This window comes from Opisthorchis viverrini (genome assembly GCF_000715545.1).
Source record: "Opisthorchis viverrini unplaced genomic scaffold opera_v5_50, whole genome shotgun sequence".
NCBI classification, from domain to species: Eukaryota; Metazoa; Platyhelminthes; class Trematoda; order Opisthorchiida; family Opisthorchiidae; genus Opisthorchis; species Opisthorchis viverrini.
In genome coordinates, this window is record NW_008751706.1 from 640,521 (window position 1) to 651,920 (window position 11,400).

At 44.1% G+C, this 11,400-nt stretch overlaps 1 protein-coding gene across 1 annotated transcript in view; it reads left to right on the forward strand.

The window, feature by feature from the left end:
• Positions 1-7,946: 7,946 nt before the first annotated feature.
• The window catches only part of T265_03470 (hypothetical protein), a gene marked incomplete at both ends in the record, with an annotated part of 25,466 nt that continues 22,012 nt past the window's right edge, over positions 7,947-11,400 (forward strand). The window contains 2 exons of the mRNA XM_009167970.1: positions 7,947-8,117; positions 10,733-11,137. Of these exons, the coding sequence (XP_009166234.1) occupies positions 8,040-8,117; positions 10,733-11,137 (483 nt within the window). The remainder of the gene's footprint in view (positions 8,118-10,732; positions 11,138-11,400) is intronic.

Here is an 11,400-nt window from a genome sequence, read left to right on the forward strand (position 1 = left end):
TTCTGCTCCATATAGTAATATGGAGCGCACCGCAGCATTGTAAACTGGACCCAATGTCATTAACCATTGGTGATTCGAGTCCCGGGTTCTTATCCCATCCGGCTAGGTTTACTCGTTAGTGTTTTAGTACTTCGTTGCCAAGTCATACATTGTCCACCTCTCGATCGCTTTCACTCAGCACAGAGCTGGGCGAAAAGAGCTCTGCGGGACAGACGATCTTCTGGCATGCGGAATGCATGACCCAACCAGCGCACTCATGAAGCGTGAATAATTCACCTATCGCGGGAGAGTTCTTTCTTCCTAAGTCCATCTGGCGTACCTCACTGGTACCAATCCGATGTCACACCAGATCTGATCAATGCTTCAAAGACACCAGTGATCAAACGCTGACATCTTCCGTATGTTCTATGCGCGTAGGGGCCACTTCTCCGATCCGCAAAGCAATACGGATCGCACCAGTGCAGCATAAGCCCCGCCGTTGACAGACACACTGACGTCCCGTTGGTTCCATAGGTGTCGGAGGTCGGCAAAAGCTGCCATGGCCTCTCCAGCCTGGAAAATTATCTGATCTCCAGTCGCTTTACAGGAACTTATACAGCTGGCCAGCTGAACGTGGTCTCAATTTGGTCTGCCAGGTTTCCAGTTGCGCGAGATTCACTCACGTTTATCAATCCTGGAAGAACAAGTTTGAACAGATGTCTCTTCATTTGAGGTAGCAGAACAATCGCTAGAGAATCTTGGCTGACAATCGGTGATCTCGTCGACAGAACATTTTGCGCAGCATGCTTCACTACACGTTAGTCTGTGTACAAATAACACTATTCTATGCTACTAAATTTAGCAACCAGATGGAACATTTGATCTTAGAACACCGAAGTTTCACAGGGCAAGAAATACAGTGCTCGGAAAGTGTAAGGTCGATTGTGGAAGGCAAAAGAAGACATAAAACGGAGAAAACAATAGGAAAATCGCGCAGTCGTAACACCCTTTCGTTGAAAAGCCGCAATGCCACCCGAGGATATTGTAATGTTGCCCAAATCCATACAGGAGAAGTCGAGATGCCAATGTTGGGTTTGGACCAAGGACAGCCCAGTAAGTCTGCGTTTTAACCACTGAGCTATCTCGAGTTCATCTGGGCATTTGTTCGGGCTGAAACGAAGAAAGACCTACGCTAGTAATTTTGGTCTCAGCAGAGCCAAAAGCGTTATTTTTTTTCGAATCCACTTCACTTTGGCAAACTTTTCTTGGTTGCGCCTATTGGTCAGGCAAATTGCGCGCTTAACACAGCTATCAGACGGGTTTTTGAGTTTATATTCCTGATGGATCTGTCATTAGAAAACAAATTAAAAATCAATGCACATGTTTCATTGCAGACGGGTGTGCGCCGCTCAGGGCTAAGATCAAAAGGGTCACTTTGGAAACATGAAGGGTTCTCACAAGGATGAATAAGTCACTTACGCCTGACCAAAGTGAACTGATCAATAACTCGGCTGCTCCAACCTTGAGCCGGTTTCTGACAAGGGTGCTCGGACAAAGGCTAACTATAGGAGACTGTTTTATGGTAAACCCTTCAGTGTATTAAACATAGTTAATCTCCCCAGACATTCTTATTTAGCCGCTTAAATGGCCAACCTGATATATCTGAGGGCTCCTGTGCCCTTATTACATAAATTTATACCGTTCGTGCCATTCTCAGCTCGCCTGAAGTTACGGCGATGATCTGAAAAAAATTCGCTTTTGAAAAGAACAACCTGCATTTGAGAGGTGGTAAGTAGGTCGATAAAAGTGGCGCGGACAGGGGAGCCCAAAAACTCCCAACTACGTCAGCTGATCAAATCCAGGGGCTGAAATTTATTAGACACAGGTCACCCACTTGAACATAACTCATCCTTCCAGATCTGAGCACGAAGCAGGCTGGCAAACAATTTGAAGATTTTCGAGACCATATTGATCAATCGCTTTCGAGCTGTCTTCTGTGCTCAGGAAGACCTAAAGACCACTCTGAGACTGCTTTGGTTCTATTGATCGATCGGTTAGCTTTAAAATTTTATCTGTGTTGCAAGCCCAACCGTTTTATGCTTTATTCGTTCACAAATGCGTTGCTCCTTGTTGCTGCCTTGTGAAATTAGACTGAAGTTCAAGTAGAATATAAGGTCGACGGAAACTCGGGGACTGCGCCTACGTGATGAGCCCCAAGAAGGGCGATACCGGCCGTCGAAGAGTTTTCAGCAACCTTGTGAGTAGTTTCCTTTATGAAAATAGACTGATGTAACTTTCGGGATGAAACCAGCAGTCCCGGTAGAATCTTCCCCGCCCCGATCGAAGTTCATATTAATCCGTCGTTATCCTTCACGTTCACACTGCGTTGTTCACCCATGGATGTGTATCTTTCGCACTGACAACCGAAAAAATGGGTGAATATTTGGCGGTTCAATCAACACTTGTGCCTTCATTAAGCCACGGAGGAATTCTACCTTTCTAAAACCAATGGTATCCAGTTGTGCATGTTTACGTGAAACTTTGGGCGTTGTCAGCAGCAATTCACGACATCTCGTGACACGAAACAAGCCAGACTAGCTAAACTACTGGTGTAACCTTGATACTTCTGATGGGGGGAGGCTTGCGAGTAGTATGTTTTCTCGTAACGAAGGATTTCTTCCTTTCACTCATAAGGTTGGTGAAAACTCTTTGCGCCGATTGCACATGATTTGTCGGATAACACTGTAATAAGCTTTAAAATGAGGCGGTGCTAGGTGAATTCTTGCAGTTGATGATGTTTTCTGTGTTCCCCATCGAAGCACTGACGCATTGTCACATACCTAAGCAAGAGATCAAATGGCAATTTCAACAAATGACTCTTAACTCCGCAGCGAGGGCGTTCTTCCTTTCACTGGCAATCGTTGGAATAAAGCAAATGATAGGGAGCCAGAACGTGGATAGTCTCGGACAGCTTTCAGTCCACTGCTGTAGCTGAATGGGCTAACTCATCCGGGGTCTGTCCGACGTGCCAAAGTGATGCAACTCCCAGTCTCTCTTTTCGTCCACTTGTTGATTTGTGGAATTCAGTTTGTAAGTTAGTGCAACGGCTCCCGGAATGTACTTTATTTCACTATATTTTGGCTGTTTATCATATTCTTCAGTTGCAGAAAGGCCGTCTTGTTTTTCAGTTTGCACATTTCGCACGGTGCAGTTACATTTTTTCGGGGACTGCGCCAGCACAATGAGCGCAAAGCAGAACGCATCTTGAGCTATCGAAGGAAAGGTCAGCAATCATGGGAGTGAATACCTATCTAGCATATTTGTAATACGTTGCTCATTAGGTTGCTGAAACTTTGACGGCAACCTTACGAGTAGTACGTTATGCCTAAACATGTATCGCGATACCTAGAAAATCCCACCAACTGAAACATGAGGCGGTCTGGCGCTGCACAGTGAGTTGCTTAGAAACATCACAGATGAGAGATTCGACTGGGTTCCAGGTGAGTCCCTCGCAGAATCAAATTTGTTTGCAAATGAGTGTATCTTGCTAATTTCGTGCGATTTGATTTCAAGTAGAAGATAATGTTGACGGAAATCCGGGGATCGCGCCTACCTGGTGAGCCGCAAGGAGGGTGAAACTCGTCTTGCGCTGTCGAAGAATTTTCAGCAACCTTATAAGTAGTGTATTACGCTCAAAGTTCGGGAATGTTGGGATTGGTTTTCTTTCCTGAATATGTGTCGTGGATAATGTTGAAACTGAATTAGAAACCGACTTTTTGGCAGCGCATTCATCTAGAGGATATCACGAACGAGCTATTCGGCCGTGATATTACAACCAAACTAGAGTACGAATAAATGTACTTTTAGAGGTTCATAAAATTTGTGCTCAGCCTGAACAAAAATCTGTCGGAACCTCGAAGATTGCGCCAACCTGTAGGGCATCAAGAGGATAATGATCGGTTGCGGGCCGTCAAAGAGATTTCAGTAACCTTGAAAGTAGTATTTCTTCAAGAAAATGCAATCCAAAGCTCAGCACGATGGAATCCATGATCATCAAAGTAAGGAGAGCATTGAATGAGTCTAAAACAATAGGAACCCTCGGAATGCTTTAGACGCCTAGAAACACCTGGTAAGTATATCCTGGAAAATGTGGTACGAAAACAAAGCCAAAGTGTCTAACAGTGGGTAGCCATCGGGCAAACCTGTCAGCCATGTACTTTGATTTCAAATTTATGAGAATTTTTTTTGAGATACTGGTGTCTGGGCTGAATCTTTTGAGCAGAATCCAAGTGGTGGGAGTTCAGACTAGTCATGTTACAAAACCGGGTCCAAATTGACTTTTAAATGCATCCAACTCAGAGGTAAAATTTTGTATCAGCAAGAGATTTCAGCAACCTTGTGAGTAGTATCCTTTATGAATATATAATGCGATATCTCGAATATCGTGCCAACTGAATCATGAGGTGGCCTGTATGCGGCACATTCAGCTGGAGGACATCATAAACGAGAGATTCAATTGAGTCTCTCGTGAAAACCAAATTGATTTGCAAATGAGTGTATTTCGCGAGAATACTGAGGGCTTATCAATAGAAAAGTTGCCAGTGCGTGGTGAGTAGTCATTCAGTAAGCTACGAGACAGTCGTAAAATTGTTCTGACAGATTTGAGAGCTTCATAAGTAGACAGGGAGTGTTAAGAGATGTGACTTTTAGCTCATGGACACAGTATCTCTGCTCGGAGAGTTCAACGAAATCAAGACACGTTTCGTGGAAGCTCTCTGTTAGTCCCTGTTGAATCGTTGCCTTATTGGTAAGTAGGAGACACAGGGTAAAAACCTTGTTCACATACAGAGAGCTTTATTGTTGATGAACGGCAGTGGTCTGTAGAACTATTGCCGTTATATGTTTCTGAAGAAATCGATAATGTTAATAGGCAAATTTTGGACACAAGCAGTGACCCTTCCGCGTACCTTCCATTTACAAGTCAATTATACGGACATCTCTGGACAGTTGTTTCACTCACAGTAATTAGTTTTTTGTCTTCAGGATCCAAGCAGGCAAACAGTCCCCCTTATTTGGTTGTCATCTTGGTCGGTGACACTGGGAAAACAAACAAAACTGCAAGTCAGAGTAACCCGCAGAAGATACTTGGCTTTCTTACTTTGCATCCGCATTCCGACAAAGGTGTGGTTCCTCACTTCGACACATGATTTATGGGTGTATGAATTGTGCTACCAAACTATATAAGCCACATGTTAGCGCTCATGATGCAGTCATGATCGTACGGCGGTTCTGGAACAGAATCTTAGACTGGAACCGATTGAGAAATAATCGTTCCAGGAATGCTTATTAAACCAAGGCCTTCTGAAAGAATGAGTCCTCATCTACTTCTTAGCCACCGGTGATGGTTCTTCTTGAAAAATGCTCTTGGATGCTTGCAACATGTGATATAGGATTTGAATAATTCGAACCTAAGTTAATTTATGAAGGAAACTACTCGCAAGGTTGCTGAAAACTCTTCGACGACCGGTTTCGCCCTTTTCGGGGCTCATCACGTAGGCGTGGTCCCCGAGTTTCCGTGAACCTCATGTTCTACTTGAACCCAAATCGGACTGTTGAAGAGTTTTCAGCAACCTTGTGAGTAGTTTCCTTCGTGAAAATATACTGCGATATCTCTGAAACATGAGGCGGCCTGTGTGCAGTACATTCAGTTGTTGAATATCATAAACGAGAGATTTAGTTGAATCTCTCATGAAAACCAAATTGATTTGCAAATGAAAGTATTTCTCGAAGTTATTTTACTTCAAACTGCAGATTGATTCATTATGAGGCCTAAAAGGACAGGAGTACGACAAAATCGAACCACGTAGTTCACACCTATGAGCGACAGGCAACTGAGCAAAGGTCGTTTTCAGGTTTCGTTAAAAACGTACACTAACGTAACCGGGTGCTTAATGCCATGCATGCTGGCAATCTAACTGCTGTTGGACTATCGATTTCCAATTTGATCAAGCGTTTGAACCCTTGGTTGGGGTGAGGTGAATTGAAACTAATGGTAGACTTCAAAATTTAACTAAAGTGTGGACAGAGAATGCAGGAGAGTGCAGCAGGTTTGTGGTACGCTTCAGCCGCAAAATGTCGAAAATGTAGCGAATAAAGATAGGCGTTGGCAAAAAGTCGAGCAAGACAACGGTCGACAACTGAATCAAAACATTGAAGCCAGGTGTTCTTTTCTCGAGCGATTCTGTGCGCACAGTGGCGACTGCTGAGGCTAACAAGAGGGGCCTCATGTGGTTTTGGGCTTTTTGGTCGCATAGCTGTACAAAACACAAGTTGATTTTCAGATCTGTTCAACTATTTGCTTGCAGTAGGGGATTGGCTGTTGGCAACAGTTGTGACACTCCTTTAATCAGGTATCATGGCGGATTTTGCCATCTACTGGTGTAGATTTCTTGGCACCCGTTTGACGAACTATTTGGATAAGAGATAAATCCAACGAACCAAGCCCACAATATCGTAGAACAACTCCTTGATAGGGGAAACTACTCACAAGGTTGCTGAAAACTCTTTGACAGTGGGCTGTCGATACTATCAGATCTATTCTTGCTATGAATAATAGCTTATATTTTGGTCGCACGCGTGAGTTATGTGATAATGGCGAAGTGGAATGTTCCCCCGACACTTCGGTTTGTCAGTTCTTTCACTGTTTGCTTCCTATTGGGAGAACCAGCTCCGAACGTAATGGGACTACATGTCAGCAAATGGAATAACTGCTTTCGTTCAGACAGATTTTATTGGTTGTTCTTCACTCGTCCTTGATGGATGATCACTTTTGACCACTTGTACGTGACAGTGATCAATAGATCAGCCGGTTCGCACGTTCATTGACTCATTCTGGTTTGGCCAAGCGCAACAGGCTATCAATCGGCTATCCGGACCGGGGTTCACGGTAATGAGAAGGCATTAAAGAGCCTGTGGCCCAAAACACTTCCGCAAAACTAGTCTAAACTACGACAGTTGCTGTTCAGTTTTCAAGAAATCAGGACCTATGGATGGCAGAACGAAGAATACGACGTTTTTCAACGGAATGTGTTCCACAAAGTCTGCCTCCTGTTTCACACGAATGGAGGATAAGATTGATGATGAGCCATACGATGAAAGCAGTGGTTTCTGGACTGTCTAGGATTTTTAAGCAACCGGTTGAATAGTGTATTCCTTCGAGGGAACGAAAAGTCATCGAACGTCCAAACAAAGGACTAGCACCAAGGGGTTCATACTTAACTCCAGTGACCCCAAGAAGATCGGCGACCTGGTCTGCCATTCCCCGGCTTGCACGACTCTGCCGCGTTTCCCTAAGATGGTTTTGATTGATCGAGTTCCTGGTCTCTTCTGGGGCCGAAAGAGACGTTTGATAAAGGAGAACAAACTCTCAGATCCAGTCTAGAAGCCATAATTCTGGTGCTGCTTCCGGTTTTAAGGACCCGACCATCGCGGACACAGACCTGCCTGTGATGTCGGCATGGAGAACTGCACTCGTGGATGATGCCTATGGATTAATTGCGGATGAGTGTCAAACTTTTGCACTATTATTAACACAGCGAACGATTTTGAGCTACCTGGATAAATATATGTTAGATATTTAGCCCGATTCCCGTGAAAAATGTCAGCTCTAGCCAACAGGCTTCTCTCCTGAGGGACACGACTAAACTATAATTGATCAAACAGTATTGATTTAATCCAAGTAAAATACGTACCTTGGATTAGTTTAAAGATCTAAAAATGGTCAACAGAACAATCACGTGACAGAATGTTAACTTCAACGTTTACCAGTAAGCAAAATAAACGTGCATGGGTGGTGTGGATACTGATGGACCAATAAAAAACGAGATGGGTTCTATCGAACGTTAGCGTGAAGGCACGGATTAGCAGTTCTCATGGCAGAATCGGGTTTACAATCTTTGACCCGCCGCCGAGTATTACCTTGGATCCTATTTGGTTGTGGCAACAGAACCAGACTGAGATAGATAGAATAAGGTTGTGCACTCTGGTTACCGCAAATAAGGATGTGTAGCGTTCAGCTGAGATCGGATATGAGCGGATCAACGGATGTAGAACACAGCGCCCCAAGTTCTTTTAAAGAGGTGAGTAATAGTTGCTTGCCACTCTGATTTTCAGGTATTGGATGTTTGCGTTGGTAAGATATCATCATCATCATCATCATCATCATCATCATCATCATCATCATCATCATCATCAAAGACAGCAACATCAGTTCATCATCATCATCATCATCATTGTCAGCTGTAAGAACCGCGCACTTGTCGTACAGTGGGAATAGCCGCCACAGTTTTGTTCCCCGATGATTCGGGGAGGTGGGAGGTGCGCCTAGGAGGCGGGAGCTGATAAACTGGTGCCTAAATGTAGCACTGTAGGTGGAAGGTTAAGTTGGGGGGTGGTCGAAAATAGGGCTATTCATTGAAAAGGTAATAGCTTGGATGCATGAGCGCCATTGGGGGCGCGTCTGGTACCCATGTCTGACAATGTCTCTAACCATTGATGTGACCCGTCTCGGGGTCCCCATCCGGGAAGATGGCAGTGACCAGCGCAGCTGAGTTTGCTAGTAATGGCTTTCAAACTTCGCTGGCAAGTCATTATTTGATCTTGACAGAACTACTTCGAAATAATCCGAACATAATGGGAACCATTTTCTACCTTTTGGATGGATATTTACTACAAATTTGAGGGACGGGAGTACGAACAACTGTAAAACCGCCAGAGAAATCGCAGCTTATCGAAGCAGTGGTGGAGAAACTGGAACATACCGTGTAACTAGTATTCAAACTGAAGCTCTGTTCAGGCTTTCATAATGCACTACTACTCATAAGGTTGCTGAAAATTCATCGACAGCTCAGGAGCCTCTCATATGCACCTTGTTCTTAAAAACTGAACATCCTCAAGCGTCTTCTTGAGCTTTCGTGTATATTCATTGACCATCACGCAATTTAAACGAACGCTGCAAATCAGTTCCACAAGTTCCTTTGCAAACCCCGACTTCACTTAAACATGAGGCGGAGTTACGAGAGAAACCATATACTACTCGCATGCCCCATCAGCAGTAACTGCTGTTACACTGGTATATTCAGTTCAACCTTGTCTACACACCACTATGAGCGAGGAATAGGCAGCTAAAAGTAACAAATTCAGACCGAATAAACAAAAAATGCACTGTGGGGACAGGACATTTCGTCATAGGGCTAAACGGGCAACCGCCAATCAGAAAACAGATTAAGCAGCAAGCTTATGTCAGTGGACATCCAAACGTTTAATAACCACTTAAGGTCGGAATGGATGAGTGCATCCTATATCGATTTATCCACTCTCAACGCACTTCCACTCACAATCTAGGGACGATATCAAATTGTCTAGCGGTGTTACGCTTGCAACCAAACTGCCCAACTCAGCGAACAAAACAACACCCACCTCAAACTGAGCTGCCAGCATTCGCTCCAACCCCATAGGTCAATGGGCAGATGTGCCTTTTGTCTGGATGGCGGTCGCCCCAGGAGGCATTCAGAATGGAACAAAGTGGAAGGAATCACGTGACTCAAAGATAAGTGGTACTAAATACTGTTGGATTACCACACTCGTGGCCAAGTAGTATGAGATGCATCCATTAATCAGATGGATTTTGGATATTCGTGGGGTGTGCAGGACTAATGACCCTTGGCTAACATTACAAAGCAGTTTCGCTCTTTTCGGGCTTTCACCACGCATCTACTGTACGTGCTAAGTGAAAGTTTGATCGGTTTGAAATTCCAGGACAGGTGAATTTTCACATTCTGTCATTGCGGCACAGTCAGTACATTCATGTCTTTACGAAACTGGTGCAGAGTTTGACCGGTGTTGTGGACAACACGTTTCCTAATACCGTGAACCCGAGTCTGGATAGCCGCTTGATAGCCCCGATGCGATTGGCCAAACCAGAAAGCCAATGAACATGCGAATCAGCTGATCTATTGAACACTGACGCGTTCAGTCGTGTCATGTGCAGCCAAAAACGGGATTTCTACACAGCTCACGTGGAAAGTTCTAGGCGGACCAAAAAGTGATATTAAAAATAGAACTCGTCTTAACGAAAACGGTTATTCCATTGGTGGTTGTGTAGTCCAATTACGACTGGATCTGGTTCTTCTAATAAACAGTCTTACCAAATATAATTTGCTTGTCGAACAAGCCGGAGTTCTGAAACTTTTTCCTTGAATGTCAAATCCATGTGCTGAACGTTTTTCTTGATGTTTGTACTTGGAGACACCTTGTACGCTGGTTCACATCATAGGTTGCTGTACGAATTTTACCTAAGCAATCGTGGTAGAAGAGAACTACTCATCAACTGACTGGACCAACCAGTTCTCGAAAGCGGTGTTCCGCGGAAACCATCTTCATTACAGAGATGTCTTTTTGGAGAGAAAGAAGAAAATGTGGAAACTTAATGATAAAAGTGGCAGTAAAAATAGTGTAAGGAAGGTTGGATAGGAGTGTGAACAGTCTTCGTTATTTTAACTACGAAAAAAAATAAACAGAATCATTTTACAAAGCACGAGAACAGTTCCCCGATTCCCGGACGATCATACCAATTTTTCTTCCGAAGGCCAAACTCAAATAATTTTGTACGAGCAGCAAAGTAGTAATTTCTGCAAATTTTTAGTGTATTCCATCCAACTGTTTCGAACTTATGAAATTTCTATTAAAATTCAAGTCGGAGACAAACACGAGCGATCAAAGATCAATAACGCCGACAGGAATGGTGGGTGGCTTATGGAGTGGCGTGTTGGTCAAATCGCCCGGTGAACAGCAGAGTGCGGGAACGCTTAAAATAGCCATTGAATTACCTCTCATGGACTTGATGTTATCCGAGACCTCGGGTTCAGCACATTGGACGAATATGCGTGCGCGTACAAGGTCCCCACAAAGATATACCAAAGGGACCACCGAGGAGTACGTGAGACCATATGGATCAATGCCTGTGCAGCTTGTGTCCCGAAGGGGTGTACTCCCACATCAGTATCGTAGTACACTTTTCAAATCAGTGGACGACCCCTCGAGTGATCCTGGACAAAATGTCACATCACCGACAGGGGACTCTGTGTCGCAAAGCTATCTGGTAAGTCGTTCGGCGGGATTCTCAACTGGGTACAGTCGACCGACATTGTCTCTACTTCGCCGAGTGTAGAACCACAAACCTTTGTCAATAATTTTTAGTGTCATTTGAGTTTCACTGCGATTTTAATGATCGAAAGCCACCTGAAGCAAATTATTCTATGCAATACCAACGTTAAATCTACACTGAATTCACGTTCCCTCACTAATCGGTCAGGGAAATCTCCAAGCCCCTCTACGATTTCTTCTCTACAAGGCATAGACTGC